The following is a 16,659-nucleotide window of genomic DNA, read 5'->3' as shown; positions in this document are numbered from 1 at the left end:
GCTGCTATACTTGATACTTCAAGTAAAATATTCTTCCTCAGGATAACCAGAAATTTCAACATTAGCAGAAACGAAGTTGGTTGAAAACAAGATTTAAGAATGAGTCCCACCCAGCTATCCAGGGGGCTGTATAAATACGCCTGTGGCATTAAATTAGGCAACTACGGTATTTATTTGAATAGAAGACAACCCTGATTATAGGACGACTTCCCAATAACACTCCACAACACTTCTGAGCAGCACTTTGGTACCTTCCTATATGTAATACAAACTATGCATATTATTACCCCAAACCCAAAGGCATAAGCAATTTACAACATCATTTATTGGGTTAGGCCTCAGCAGAGTCAACAGCATGTCAAGTCATGGTGATCCCACACCACAGCTCAGCACTGTTTAGTATGTGTGTGTAATCTAGATACCTCTCACAAAGGATTTATATGGCAGTTAGCCCCCATTCATGATTAGAACTCGGTATTCTTGTCACCCAGTGACAAAGGTGTATATGAAGATGAGAGGCAAGGCAACCTTGTCCAGCTTCACCTCATGGAAGGTAGGGCCACACTCATCATACAAGCCAGGCTGAGAGAGGGGGGTAGCACACAGCATCTGGGTAAACTGCATGGGGCCCCAGTTGGTAATGTTTGTCAGTTTTTTTAAGGCTGGTGCAGAAACAGGAATCATTTGAAACGGAAAAGAATGGCACAGCTCAGCTGTGAGAGTGAAGAGGAAGTCGAAACGTATACAGTGTAGTGGCTCGCTATGACTTTAAAAGAGTTGGCAATGTGGGAGACTCCACTTAATGGGTACTACTGTGTCTTTTTTTCAAGTGGGTTGCACTAATCTATCCTTGTAGTAGGCTTCTAATAGCACGTTTGCCCAATGCAGGCCATGTGTTTTAGTCATGCTTAGTATTAGCTACGTTTAGTAAATTTTGTAACTGGTTTTCATTGCTGAACACATGCTATTTTTTTGGCAGCGGTTTAATGATAGAAAATGTATTTAGTGAGATTTCCTCGGATGCAATAACAAAACAAGGGGCTTTTTCCTAATATCAAATGGGGGGGGAGGGGACATTGTTATGTATTCAAGTAAATATGGTAAGTTTTCAACTTTCATCTTACAATTCCTTTTGGAATCTTTTTGGAGGTTTCAGTCTTATCTCAAAGCAAGCTGTTATAATGCCAGAATTGGATGGTAGATCACTTCAAACAGAGTCACTTTAAACATTTATAAATGTATCATTGCTCTAAGGCATATCTTCAGAACAAGCTTGTTCCTCCTAAAAGCTTATTGACTAACTTGAACAGTTTTCTGCCTAGAAAGCTCAGGAAATGTTTGACCTTGAGATGCGGCTGTAATCAAAAAACTTCATCCTCCTCAACATTTTACTGAGGATTACATAAAACAAAAAAGCTTCACTAAATTTAAAGTCAGCATTCCTAAATCAGTACTTTTGCATATGGTAAGTCTATATGCATACGTCCATATGCCAATGCCCTTTAAAAAAATAAACATCAAACCAATCCTTTTTCTACTTTCAGAAGGATCTCCAATGGATTTCAGTAACTTCACTGAGCATTTAAAATTGCTTTTAAATGTGGAAAGAAAAATCTTGTTTATAACCATATGAAGCTACATGGCTCTCAGATCTGTTGGGGAAAAGGGACAAACTAAGAAACAAAAGTTATCACTAAGTTATCACCTTTTTAAAATCATATTTTCCCCTCAAAATTACCTCTTTGTCCATGAAATCAAACTCCACAGCACAGGTGTACATCAGTGTATCAAAATCCTTGTAGCCAGTAAATTTTGATTTTAACAGATTACTTATATGAGCCTGGTATAAAATACAAAGAAGAAATGTAACGAAACATCAGAAATTGTATACTGTAATAAAGAACTCTATCATAAACACTTTACTATTCTGACAAAACCTTAGGAATTATTTTACTACTATAAATGCACACTGAAATGCTATTTATATAAATTAAATTAAAGTTAAACAATGGCAAAAAATGATTAAGTGCTTCTACATAAATGCCAGAAGCCTAAAAAAAAAATCAAAACAGATGGGTGAACTGGAATGCCTACTGTTAAATATTGATGTGACACAATAGGCATCTCAGAGGCCTTGTGAAAGGATGAATGGAATATTGTCATATCAAGTTACAAACTATTTAGGAATGACAGAGTAGGACATGCAGATGGAGGTGTGGCACTGTACGTTATTGATAGTGTACATGGTAACACCATAAAAATCTCATCTGAAAGGAAAACTACCACAGAATCCCCGTGGGTAGAAATTCTATACTTGAATAAGATAATAATGGGACTGTACTGCTGACCACCTGACTGGGAGGTGAAAGTGATTACAAAATACTCAGGGAGAATGAAAAAGGTAACATAGGACACGAAGTAATAATAAAATTTCAACTACCCTCACCACAGACTGGGTAAACACCTCATCAGGGTGCAAGGTGCAGATAACATTTCTGGATGTAACAAGTGACTGCTTTCTAGAACAACTAAGCTTGGAATCCACAAGTGGAGAAGCAACTGTAGACCTAATCCTGAGTGACACACAAGACCTGGTTCAAGAGGTATCTGTTGGTGAGCTACTTGGCAACAGCAATTAAAATAATCACATTCAATATTCTAGTGGGAGGAAGTAAGCCAAAATGTCCACCACACTGATATACAACTTTAGGAAAGGTACACAAAAATAAGGAAGTTAGTTAGAAAGAAGTTTAAAGGAGCAGTCAAAAATGTAAAAGGCTTGCAGGAAGCTTGAAAGCCGTTCAAAAATACCATATAATAAAGCATGAACAGCGTGCCCCCAGTGGTTGGGGGGGGCATGGCTGTGCTGGCGGCGGCGGGAGCCCAGCGGTGGCGAGCTGGGAACTCCCACAGATGCCCCTGGCATTGTCAGTGGTGAGGGGGAGGGGTGGCGAGGGCCAACCAGGGGTCGGTAACCACCCACAGGTGCCACAGGCAGCATCAGCATCAGCCAGCGGCAATCATGGACTGCCCACCGATGCCGCCAGCAGTGTGACAAGCGGTGACTGCCTGCAGGTGCCACTGACACTGTTGGCAGCGCCTTTTTGCAGGGGGTGCACTGCCACACTTAGAGGGTACACATGCATCTGTATGCACCCCCTATGCGCTGCCCCTGTAATAAAGAATAAAATCAGCAGCCATGTAGATGAATAGGAGCTGGTGGGGAAGAGTCAGCTTGATTTTTGTACAGGAAAATCATGCCTTCCCAATCTGTTCTTTGATGGTATCTTAAGCACGTGCAAAAGGGAGATCCAGCTGATGTAAATATATATGGACTTTCAAACAGTCTTCACCACCCTTCACCTCCCTTTTGACAAAGTCCCTCACTAAAGGCTTTTAAGTAAACTGAGTTGCTATGAGATTGCAGGAGAGGTTCTTCTGAGGACTGACAGCTGGTTAAAAGATAGGAAGCAAAGGGTAAGACAAAATGGTCTATTTTCAGAATGGAGGGAGGTCAAAATCAGGATCGTGCAGGGATCTATGTTAGACTCAGTTTTCTTCAACATTTTCATGAATGGTATAGAAATAAGGGTCCACAGCAGTATCTCCAAGTTTGCAGATGATACCAAATTATTCTTGGTAGTCAAATCCCAAGTTAAGAGAGGAGCTGCAGAAAGATCTCACTAAGCTAAGCAAGTGGGCTTAAAAAAAAAATCACATGAACTTCAATGTCAACAGGGCAAGGTAATGCACACAAGAAAAAATAACCTCAACTATATGTACACAATACTTGGTACTGAAGTACCTGTTACAACTTAGGAAAGAGACCTTGGAGTCACTGGTAGCTCTGTCTCTAAAAATGACAGCACAATATGCAACACAAGCCAAAAAAAGCAAAAATGTTGTGTTCTTAAGAACGGAATCAAAAACAAAGCTAAGAACATGGCTTAAGAGGAGACAACCCACTCGCAGAACTACATTCCAATCAAGTAATCTTTTTTGCATTTTTGAAGTGGCTTCCACATAATATTTGGGTTAAACATTGGAGTCTACATAGTAGGAGTCACAAGAAGATGAGCTGAACAGTGGTAGTTAAATAAGCATACTTAAATAAAAGTAAAGGCTATAATATCTGACATTCAAAAAGGAAAAAGAACTTACATCATCAGCTACTCCAAACATTAGAGAAGTCAAGCATTTCAAGATCACAGTCCCCAAAAGCCAAGCACATCCCTCAAGGAGCTAAAAATAAACAATATATTCATACTGAAGGAGAAGAAATAAAAAGGTTTACTGAAGTTGATCAGGAAGTTCAAAAAAGTAACTGGAAGGAAAGGTATGAAAACTAAGTGAGAAAAAATTATAAACTTAAAGTGTTACCAAAGGATTTTCCTATTGGAACTAAAAAAAATACAGTGCTCATTTTTGCACATTATTTCAGTGCTTAGTGATGTCCACAACACACTGCAGTTTACTAAATAATAGCACTGCACCAATAAAGATTTTTTTGGATGATATCAATGGCCGATTATTAACCGGCCATATAGGCAGATACAGATCCAATTGTCAATATGCAGCCCAGCAGCTTGGAGAACAGCATCTGGCTGGTAAGTCTGTGGGGAGGAAGGGGCGTGGGGAAGGGAAGGGGAATGCAGGGGGGCAGATCAAGGCCCCTACAGTGAGGGAAGAAGTGGGGATGGAGCAGGGACAGGTGCTGCCCAGCTGGGCCAGAGCAGGGAACGGGACAGAGCCACAGGCAGCTCATCAGGGCACAGCAGAGGGGGCAGCTGCTACATGCACCCCCATGAGAACCCATGGGGGTCTGGGCACAGAGTGAGGGTAGGCTCAGGGCTGTGTCAACTTCTTCCCGGCAGGGGGGGCTGGGCCAGGGCTACACTCGGGGCAGGCAGAGGTGGCACTGGGAAGGGGGGCTAAAGGGTGGGCTACAGCCACCCCAAAGTTCTCTGCAGCCCCCCCTCCCAGAACTGCAGACCAGCAGACCCACTGCCCACCTCCCCCCAACCCATCCTGAGCAGAGCCCTGGCCCAGCCCCTCCCCACCAGGAAGAGGCCAGCACAGCACCCAGCGACAGCCTGCCCTCACCCAGTGCACAGATCCAGGGAGCACGTTCTCCTAGGGGTGCACGCATCAGCTGGAAGCTGCCCCACCCCTCTGCACACCCTAAACAAGCCACCCGCGGCTTTGTCCTAAGCCCTGCCCTACCCCAGCTAAGCAGTGCCTGACCCTGGCCCACTCCCCACCGTACTGTGGGGGTCTTGATCTGTCCCCCTGTGGCCCTTCCCCGCCATCACAGACTTACCGGACGGATGCTGCTCTCCAAGATGGTGAGCTGCATTCCTGGCTGCGTGCATGCTGCAGCTCCGCACATGCACATGGCATTTATCAGCAACTTTACTGGCCACTTCAGCCAAAAAAAAAGCAGATTGCCAATAACAGCAATTTTCCATTTATCAGTCCCAATACAATACAGACAGAGATATCAGATACAGTGCACCTCTAGTAAATAAATATTGGAATTAGCTTACACAGCAGAAAGAGTTAGCTGTGGTAGCAGGGCACTCCATGAGGAGTAATTTACCCTGCTTCTCACTGTGTCCGTACTACACTGAAGTGTACCATGTTAACATAACTTTAGAGTGAAGATTTCCTCTTCTCTGTTAGTACTTTAAAGTATGCAGTTGATAGAAATAAGATTTAGTTTCCATAACATTATTTTACAGTTAATCTTCTGAAATATTAAATAAAAGTCCTGAAAGGATGAACAATATAAAAACAAACAAACAAACAAACCTGAACAGTGTTGAGAATGTAGAATGCAAACTGCAGGATGCAAGTTTGATTTAAAAGCTCATTCTAATTTTACAATCTATCCCAGTTTGTTCATCCTTTATGAAAAGTTTGTTAGTCTAATAAAAACAGAATGTTTCTCATTCCATTTTTCTCATTTATCCTATCCTTCATAACTACCCTCCTTGAAGGGGCATTTGGCTTTCCATTCAAAAGAATGACGCCCATTTACTGGCTGTGTTCAAATGGAATCTAAAAGGATTGGTTATATTCAACAAAATCAAGACATTTTCTCAATCTCAAAGTAGCAGGAAATTGCTATTATTTTTTAAGCAGACCAGGTTTTTAGGAATGCAAGGTAAAAATATATATTTTTTATGATACAACATCCCCTACCCAAATTATGATGAATTTTCTTTACTTTCTTTTGCAATATTAGTATGGTAAAAAGCATTGCTTTTCATTGGTAGTCTCTCCATGATGGTGAGGTTGTACTATTATTGTTACCCAATTCTTTGGAGATATTTATTGATTTCACATCCTGTTCTCAAGCTGAACTCACATTGTCAGAATGTTTCAGTAGTAAAAGTATGTACAATTTATGCTTATTTCAGATACTGGATCACCTGTATTGTATATTTATTGCATGTTTTCCTTGCTGTACATATTTTTCTTTTTCACCAAATCTGGCATAATTTCCCAGACGTTGGGCTATTTTACTTGAAAAATTTTAGTTCTTATAAAACTCAGTATTTTAAGCACATTGAAAAAACCTTCAGATTATGTGGCAGAAAAGTAACTAGCAGCCCTTTTATAACTATTGGGGGGAGGGGGAAACCCAACACAACACAACACTTACCCATAAAATAATTCTGCTTCCACTGATTTTCAGAAATTTGGGCCTCGCTTTAAGAATACCCTAAAATAACAATTAGAAGTGAATGCATATATTTTATAAAATATATCCATACATTATACATGGTAGCATGCATTAATTTTTGTTTTTGTTTTTTATGACACCATATAAATGTCTGTAAAAATTAAGTTTCAAACCACTATAATAATTTGAAAAATCATAAAATATGATGATACAGTTTCACTGACAGTCAGACCCAAAGGTACAGAATCTACAATAACTGTTTTAGTAGTATATTGTGGCCACTCCTTTTTGTTAGATGAAATTCCCTAATCCCCAAAATCACAATTTTGGGATCAGCAAAACAAGCTGTCTGAGATCTGCTCCACTTCAAGATGCTGACTTTCAGCAAGAGAGGACTGCACCAGGGCCAGTTAGAGACCCCAGAGCAGTCCACCTTGCCATGGATTCAATTTAAGGAGCAATGGAAGTCAGCCGCAAAATTATTATGCGTATTTTGTGGAATAATTTTGTCACTTATTTCCTGTTTTACTGAACCATTAATTGCCCAAATGTGTGGCCAGGTTACTTTTTAAAATGTGATTAAGGCTAGGGACAGACATTACACATAAACTGGTTTAAGTGATCAGAAACTGGTTTAAACCTGTAACAGAACAGATGTTCAGTGCACATAAACCAGAGTGAAAATGGATCAAACCAGTTTGATATAAACCTAGCTGAATGTAGTATCAGACTTAACTGATTTGCGTCAAACTGGCTTATGCAATGTCCAGTTTTCTGCTTCTTTCTGCTAAACAGGGATTATTCCTGCCCCCACCCCTCTGCTTTACATAGACACCTCTCAACATTAGCTAGCAGACCACATGCTGGCTACAGTTCATGCTGTGGGAGACAACAAAGGCAGACCGGCTTTTTGAAGCTAATCAACAGGTAGCTGATAATGTCCTTCCTTGGAAAAGCTGTTTAAGAAGAGCTTGAACTAACAGAAAGAGGCTTTGTTTTCTTGGGTTGATAAGCACTGAGTAAAGGGGTAATGAACATTCCCTGCTGGGCTTCTCAGGAAAGGGGGTGGGGAGCACAATCAGAGTGTCCTACCAGGGCTTGGCCATACCCACTTCAGCTCAGTACTGTGGAAGGGAAGGGAGGGCTGCTCTAGCACCTCCCAGCTTCTAGCCTGAGCAACTGCAGGCATGTGACTGAATTTTTTTCAGTCCAGAGGGGATGTCTGTAGAGTTACAAACCAGTTTAGCCTAGCCATGTTAGACTAATCTACAAAAGATTGAATCAATTCAGGCTCAGGCTTTTTGAATGTCTGTCCCTAGCCTAACTGGTTAATGACATCTTAAACATAATATCTGCCTGGGGCCTTACATTCTGTTCTGTATCTGTGACTTTTGCCCAAAAAATCTTAAATAGAATTAAGATCAAGGGCTTTTGTTGTTAAATTTTATACTACTTGATTCTTCAACCAAAAAATTACTTTAAAAGGGATTCTGTAGCTTACTCATGTCATGAAAGTTGATCATGTGATTTTCTTAACATTTGATAGCTATTTTCCAGCACCTAAATAACCAAATACACTTCAAAACATGATTATTTTTATAGCCTCATACAAGTTTCTATTTTTTTGTGTGAAAAAGCCTCAATGAAACTAGGCAACCTTTTTTCCCCTATTCCCCAAAATCTTAAAAATTCTTTGTCAGTTACATGAAAACAGTCTTTCCTTCTAGTTAGTGAAATCTAAATTTTCCATTTTGTGTGTCAATCCATAGACTTGTGCAGCTACGTGCTCCTACTGCAGCAACTCTCAACCAGGGCACCACAGCAGATGCAAAACATTAAGTACGCAGGCACATACCACAAGTCATTAGATAAACCCAGAGATTTTCAATAGGAATCCAGAATCTCAAAAGCATTCTGACTGGTTAGTCAGAGTTCTCTGAAATGGAAGAATTGCTCTATTGTTTTTTTGTAGTAAAAAAACCCCAAAAACAACAACAACAACAACAACAAGTGACAGCTAAAAGCTAGCATTTTTCCTGGGGCGCCTCAAGTCTAATGAGGTTGAGAACCATGGTCCAAGAGCAGCAGTGCTCAACCCACAGCGCGCACACCAATTAACGCTGCCACTGCTTATCAACCACCAAATTTCCAGGCCTCTAGGGAGCCCCAAAGCCTGGATGGGTTGGGAACCACTGTCCTAGAGTATCTCAGATGAATTCTCTTCTGAAATAACTTACCCAGATAACTACTAACGAAGCAGCATAATATGATGTCAACAACATTGAGTTCCCAAACATAAAAATGAAACAGAGTAAAAGTGATACCTGAAACAAGAAATACAAACAATCATTAAACTTCTAAATAATTCTTAAAATTCTGCAGCATAAAACTTGATAGCAATACTTATGTTATGGTTTTAAATTCTGCATCAGTTTCAACCTACTACACAGGAACTCAAACTAGATTCCTAATTTACAAGACTGTGGTATAAAAGGTTTCTTATAAAAGGTCCAAAATGGTGCCAGCATAGTGAGCACGTACTAGTGTAGAGGTGATGAACCTCTGGCCTATGGGACAAATGCAGCCCACAAAGCCATTGTATCTGGCTCATGGGACTCCCCTTGGGTCCAGAAATTTGGCAGCAGGGGAGCAGTGGCTACCAATATGGCCACCCTCCCCCAGCCAAATCCCCAAACCCAATTCCCTGTGTGGCCAGTCAGAGCAAAGCCAGCCACCTTCCCCCAAAGGCCAGGCCACACCCCACAGCTTCTGGACTGGGGTTAGGTTGGGGCCTGGCCACACTCCCTTCCTCCACAAGGCTGGGCCATGCGCCTTCCTCCTGTGGGGTTGGTTGGCACCTGGCTACAGTGCCCAAGGCCAGGCCACACCTCTTTTTCTCTCTGCAGGGCCAGGTTAGGGCTACACTCCCTCCTTCCCCCACATGTCCAGGCCATGCCCCCTCCTCATTTTTTAAGGCAGTACAAATGAGAAATCATGATATCTGTTCCCATCCTAAGGGATAAATCTGTAAGAATCTATTAAAATTAATTGGATTGAACAAGAGGACAAAGTTAAATTCAGAGAATGAATAGAAGACATCTGACAATACTGCAATAAGGAAGCACGGGCACAAATAAACAGTTATTCCACTTAAAAAGGTAGGGAGAACTTAACACAACACAGCTACATCTAAATGCAACTGTTGTATTTCCATTACTATCCCACGATAGGGGAAGCTGAACTGCAATAACTTACCCCAATTCATTCAGAGCTAAATTACTGAGATTTTGCTTCACTTACTGTGGGACAGAAACTGATAAACTATGCAGTTACACCATACTGAGTAACATACAGTCACAAGTGGTAAGTCTCTCCCCACCTTTAACTGATATAATTATACCTATGCCCATGCCCAAAGACAATTAATTGTGGGGAGGAAATAGTAAAAATGACAGAGTACCATGCAAGAGAAGGAGAATCAGTTGAGACTATTTTTTTCATCATAAACCTATATACTAAGTTATTCATTCAAGTGGATAGGTTATAGAACTTCAGATTCTAGGTAATTTTCCCTAAACCAGAATATTTTTAGAGACTGCATTTCTACAGTGTAAGGATATTTATTGCAACTAGAAGACCATAACCTGCAAATTCCATGAAGTATTAGAGTCAGATGTTTCTCAAAATAAATACATTATCCCATAAATATATAGCCAGTCTCTAACAACATAGGAACCCATCTACTAAAACAACTGCAAAAAAAGAAAAATCACTGGGGGTGGGGGTGGGGGGAAATCAAGGTCATAGCATGAATTCCACCTGGTATCTTGATTTTTGATATGCTTATTTCTATTTTTAAAATATCTGCCCATCAGGTGAGCAAATTCATCCCATTACTTCTCCTATATATTGGAATGATTTTGATATAATGAATAATACCAGAAAGATTTTGCAGTTATTGTATTGTTCTAAGTCTACCTTCTTACCTTCCAGAAGAATGATAAAAAGTCACAATAGAAATCAGGTCAACCTATGATTGAGTCCCTTGAGGTGCTGATTTATGTATTTGCAGTCTTTGTGTGTGCAATAAAGAGATCAAAGTCAGATATTTTTTTTCAGTGCAGTTCAGTGGAAAATCATTTACTCTTCCTGGGTGATGATCTATAGACCAAGTGTCCCTATTATGCCTCCTCGGTTATAATTAAGAATATATATTTTGTATATTTTCAAGCAACTTAGTTCCAAACTCGTTGCTTGTTGGTAGTCTAAAAAGCATAAGCCTACAAACTCTAACAACACAGCTCCGGGGAAAAATATGTAATGATTACAATTCTTCAAAGATTTAATTTCCAGCTTCCTCTGTGATATTTAAGTAACCTTTCACAGCATCAGGCACCAAGCTTTTGACATTATGAGCACTGACAGATCTGGGGGGAGAGGGCGAGAAAAAACAACAACAATAAAACTAAACTAAACAACAAGCTCTATCAGAAGCAGCAGCACATTACTTTGACCTAGGTCCACAGCATCTGTATAGATCAGGCAGTTCAGTGGGGCTTTTTGGTCCTTTTAGCTAAAGTTGATTCAATCAGCTATTATATTATATAAAGCACCAAAAAAACCCACTAAGGTGCCCAATCTCAACAGACATAGGGAAAGTCAGGTACAACTAATGCACTGCCTCTTCTGGGCATGTGCTGGGCTTGGCATGGCAGTGCGCTGATTTTAAAAGTAAAGCACTATTCTGGGGGGGGAAGGGGGGTTCCATGTCTGCAAGCAGACGAATTATATCCTGCAGTGGTTCCTCATATTTTAACTTTGATTATTCTGACCCTTAATAAAACTGTCATGTTTATTACTTTATTTTGATGTTTTCTTGCCCTTTTAGCTTTTTTTGGGCAGAAATAAAAACATTATTGTGCAGAAAAATCCATGCTTATTTGTGATTTTTTGCTCCACCAACATTTAAAAAAATCATTCAAACCGCAATACTTTTATAAAATTGAGTTTCTCTCTTGAAGGACAATTAGAACTCATCATCTTCAATGACACAGAAGCTTTGAGAAGATGAAGTTTTGATTTGTTAGTATTTCATTTTTTTTTTAGCTGAAACTATAACACGACTGATGATTTTTAAGATATTTACCATTTAAACTAGCTTATTATTTAATACATTTTCTAGTCTTCAGAATTTAAGACTTCCCTCGGAGCTGCAGGAGTGGAATGAACAGGAAGAAATCAACAGGTGCAGACAGGAAAGACAGACAAACATTTATTTGATAATGCCTCTATGATGACAAATATATTAGAATGAAATACCCAGAGTCCACAATAAGTTTGTGGGGAGGGAGAAATCAGTGGACCTAAGAATTTAGAATCTTAAAAAACTGTCTATTTAGGCAAGTCTACAATCAGTTATTCATCACAAAAAAAACTGCTAGCAACACAGTGGGAAAAAAATCCATTTGAAAATGCTGGTTTACCAAATCTAATGGTTTAAAATAAAATACTAAGGTATTTCATAAGTAATTGTCAAGGACAAATATTAATATAATACTTGTCAACATTCTAATTCTAAACACACTTATTTTGCAGTTCAACATTATTTATAGGCATTGTATCTCCTATTCTTCTACACCTTACTTGCATTTTTAGAATCAACTCAGCATCCACTACATACCTTGTGTTTTTGAATTAGTTCACTGGTTCTCATGACACTCAAATTGGTTCAACTGAATTATTTTAAGAATTATTAAAAAGAGACAGAGAAATCAATTACCATATGTGCACACAGTATCTTCTGTAATTTATCCGAGTCAATATAACCCACAACATATATGGCGAATAATGAGGCTATCTGGAATCAGAGATAGAAGATTAGTTAAACCAGTTGTAAAAGGTGCATATCTTTCCAGAGAGACTATACTTATGCAGTCAAAGTACATTATGCAACTAATAAATCCCAAAATTCTGATTCTTTCATAATAGGAAAATGTTCATGCACTTTACAAACTCTTAGCTGGTAAGAGGTGTGCTTCACACTAGGGCTGTGGAAAAACAACTATTCTTCTCAAGTAAATTTACAAGTTTTAGATTTAGTGGCCACCTGCAAATACTCTTCACTTTTGTAGCAACAAAATCTGCCCACCTCTGCTTAGGATGTTTGTTCAAGAGCATCTGATTTAAGCAAGACAAGAGGGAAGGTAAACAGACATGTGGGATGGCTTAAATGATCCAGGCAGCAATATTACCAATTTAAACATTGATGAGGAACATTTCTTTGCTCCCTGTCTTAGACTAGGTGTTTAATTGATTCCTAAAGGGACTTGCATCAAACCATCTGATGCAAACCTTACTCTGCCTACTTTTAACTTGTACTCTTTTTGCATGGGTGGGAAACCTGAGTCTGCAAATACTTCTGTTCTTCTTTCCTATAGCATGAAGGTCCAAAAACAAAGTACCAGGTCTTGCTTACCTCTGTCCTGAGCTTATCAGTCTTTTTCAGCTGCACTGGACAATAGCCACAATTTGTGATAATATAACATTTTAATTTTCTGCTCTTCACCTTTGAAGCCATATTGCCATCAACTGAAATATGCCTTTCTGAAACTGTAAGGCAGGCAAAAAGTAGCACTTGGACTTCTTGCCTATTTGGCCCTAGAGGAAAATTCCTTCTCAAATCCAAATAGGCAAATCAGTCAGATCAGCAATAACTTTTAAGAGACAACTTACTACAACTACTGAGAGGAACAATGGGAGAGAGGAACAAAAAGCTTTAAAAAAATCTTCAACAAAATTAGAAAGCATGCCAATATCAATATTAATTAGCTTCCTACTCTCAGCAACAGCAAGGCAGAAGGTCAGCGAAAGGGGGGTCAGTCACAACCCTTGTCCTATTATGCATGCTCTCTTATGCAAATAATGTGCCAATGTTCCTCTCAGCCAAGGGATTGCTACAACAAATTTGTGGAAGAGGTCATTTAAAAATGCAACAGCCCCAGAATAAATGCTAAGCAGCAGCATCCCAAGTCATCTGGAAGCCCAGGTGGGCAAGTAGAGGAGCATCCTTGTTTTTTAAAGATAAATAGAGATAAGGACAAAGAATTAATGGCAGAGAAGTACTTTAGGAAATGCTGTGTTAATTACTTCTGCACACACCCCTCATTGAAGTACTCCTTCCAGCTTATGGACCAAGTTAAAAAAGATGAGTCCTATAGATCATACACTTAGACAAGTACCCATCCTACCATATCTAACCTGCAATCTAGCTTTTTCAAGCTTGCACTGAAGTAGTGGTTTGCCTGTTACAGGAAGATACCAATGCCCAAGGGCAATTATTGCTAGCTCCACTTAAGTTATGTAAAGGTCTGAAGAGAAAGCAGAATTCTACTGCCAACAGAGAACGTGGACTCAACTAATTAAATCACAGCAAATTACCTGACATTAGTCATTAATTTGCTATATTACGCCCCTTCCCTTTTTTGAAGAGTCAAGTGATTGCAGCAGCCCTTTAAATTGGCTTATCAGACAGAACCAGATGCACAAAGAATAACTTTTCCAAAGTAAAAGTTAAAATTTGTGTAATAAAGCATTGGGCAGCTTTCCATTTGGGAAAAGCAAGCAATTACTTTTCCTTTATAAAGCCAAATGTTCATCTACATCTGTTTGACTGAAAGTTTCATATAAACTAGGATTACAGAACTTTTTTGTGCTAATTTGAACTTGAACTACATTTTCTCTAAATTAAATGCATAAAGATGGGTACGTGCTAAACATAGAATTAGTGTTCTAAATCTCTTTTAGCAGTCTGTTATATGAAATGTTAGGTGTTCTCTAACAGCAATTCCATGCCTTTATCATTAAGTTCAAACTGAACAATTCAAAATCCTGTGAGTGTCATGCAAGACAAGGATGACAAGTGAAAAATATCTAATTAAAAGAATTTTTTAGCATCATATCACTTTCAGATTGTGTTAAATCTATTACTGTTAATATTTTCATTTTTTACATGTCAGTTTGCACAAGTTTCTAAGCCTCCACAAGATATTTTCATTGAAATATTTTATTTTATACCACAAAAAGAAATATTTGTTTTCATATGTAATTTTTCAAAACCACCTGCAGAGTTTAAACCACCTTCCCTCTCTCCAGGGCAGAGAAATCTAGGAAAGGCTCAGAAGGGTAATTCTGCGTGTAGAACTGAGAACCAAAAAAGACCATTTTTAAATCGTTCTGAAATTGGTTAGAAATCCAGTAAATGGGATGGTATGACATGAAACACTTTCCTGGGAACAAGAGTGAAATTTGAGTGCTATAAACTGATAGCTAAAGAACAGTCATTAAAACAATTCTGATTCTAACAGATTCTGTATTGCTGACATACTGAATGACAAAAATTAGCGAGGCCTTTTTAGCCACATCATTAATTCACCTGTTTAGTCTATATATAAATCTATTTCCTTAAGAAAGAAAAGATTTTAATTGAATCTGAATTACACATTTGGCTTAACATTTTGCCTACAAAATACTACCATAAAATCATATGTCATTCTTAAAAATTATCTTACTTGTGTCAGAAGAACAAACTGAGCAAACTGCCAGGGAAGCATGAAAAAGATATTAGAAACACACAGTGCAATCAAGCTTCCTCTATTAACATTCGGAATCCTTGGGAAAAAGAAATAGAATAGATACCAGTAAGTTACACTATAACAGCTCTTTGTACTTCATTCAAAAGAGCAGCAAAGAATGGAAGCAAAAAAATGAGACTGCCCTGCAACTTGACTTGCAATATAAAATAAGCAACACTTATGAAGAGTGTGGTTTAAAGGTAACTCTTGTGTTCATTTCTGTAAGAACATATAATATAAATTTCAGCACTGCTGATTTTTGTAATTCAAAATGGCAGCGACTTGCAGCTGAGCTTATATATAACATGAAACTTCCAAAGTTTGTAATCCTGACAATGGGGGGCACCAATTAAAAGCTGCAAAGACCCACATATCAGGCGTTCAAACAAATGGTATTATGATCCATAAAATGACTTAAGTACCCAATATGAGATTTAGGTAGAATTTAGGCACTTAAGGTCAAAAGCACTATCCTTAAAGCCTTGGCTTAATTTTTTTTTTTTTTTTAAACCAGTAAAATCCCAAAGGAACCCAAAGTTCCACTCCTGTGCATTCCTGTCATGTAATGGTATAATCTAACTCACACCTAAACCCCTGCAAAGATCTACAAACTTGTTTTTCTACCTGCCTCCCAAGAGATCAGATATAGTAGGCATACTCATAGCCTATAAGTGCTCACAGCATGCTCACAACAGGCTTAACACATGGTAAGTCCACACCAAAACACAGTAAGGGCTGTCACTTTTGTTCAAAAACACAGCTGGAAGAGTCCCTCTATTGTACGCTAGTCTAGTAATTACTGCACTCAAAAGTAGAAGACCCTGGTTCAATTCCTGTCTCATCCTGAAGAAGTTAATGCCTATCCCCCAGAAGTGACTTCGCCATCAGACTATACATGATTCTCGGGTTCTGCACACTCAGCCCCTATGGTGGAAGCTTTTTCACTCTGCAGGGGAAAAAAAATTGAGCTAAATTCCCTATGTTAAATAGTATCACTTTTGCTCCCAGTTATGGAGTTGCATTGGTATTGGCAAGAGTGGATAATGTTTGAAAAAAGCCCTAGTGTATACCATGAATTCACTGTAACCAAGTGCAAGTTAGAAGTTACCTGAGAATGTAGGTCAAAACCAACATCTGGAGCACATGGAATGGGTATGAAAAACTTTCACGCAGAGGTGGTGTCCACATCACTCTTGTGCACTGAAAGAATTTAAAAGGTTAGTTCATAGTGTTCACTGGTTTCTTTTATAGGTGTTTCCATAAAAAATAATGCATTTACAAGTAACATGATCAACTGTAGATATGGCAGAACTACAAAAAAATTGCTTGAAGAATCGTTCA

General features: G+C 39.0%; 1 protein-coding gene across 1 annotated transcript in view; it reads right to left on the bottom strand.

Moving 5' to 3' along the window:
* The window catches only part of DPY19L1 (dpy-19 like C-mannosyltransferase 1), an 89,823-nt gene that overhangs the window by 30,538 nt on the left and 42,626 nt on the right, over positions 1-16,659 (bottom strand). The window contains exons 9-15 of the mRNA XM_090050166.1: positions 16,427-16,518; positions 15,256-15,355; positions 12,468-12,545; positions 8,926-9,012; positions 6,668-6,727; positions 4,162-4,242; positions 1,739-1,840 (exon numbers count right to left, since the gene is read on the bottom strand). Coding sequence (XP_089906292.1) covers positions 1,739-1,840; positions 4,162-4,242; positions 6,668-6,727; positions 8,926-9,012; positions 12,468-12,545; positions 15,256-15,355; positions 16,427-16,518 — 600 coding nt within the window. The remainder of the gene's footprint in view (positions 1-1,738; positions 1,841-4,161; positions 4,243-6,667; positions 6,728-8,925; positions 9,013-12,467; positions 12,546-15,255; positions 15,356-16,426; positions 16,519-16,659) is intronic.

This window comes from Crocodylus siamensis, chromosome 5 (genome assembly GCF_052110815.1).
Source record: "Crocodylus siamensis isolate JL-2025a chromosome 5, ASM5211081v1, whole genome shotgun sequence".
Taxonomy (NCBI): domain Eukaryota; kingdom Metazoa; phylum Chordata; order Crocodylia; family Crocodylidae; genus Crocodylus; species Crocodylus siamensis.
The sequence above is the reverse complement of the archived record's forward strand: the minus strand, read 5'-3'. Positions and strand labels throughout refer to the sequence as shown.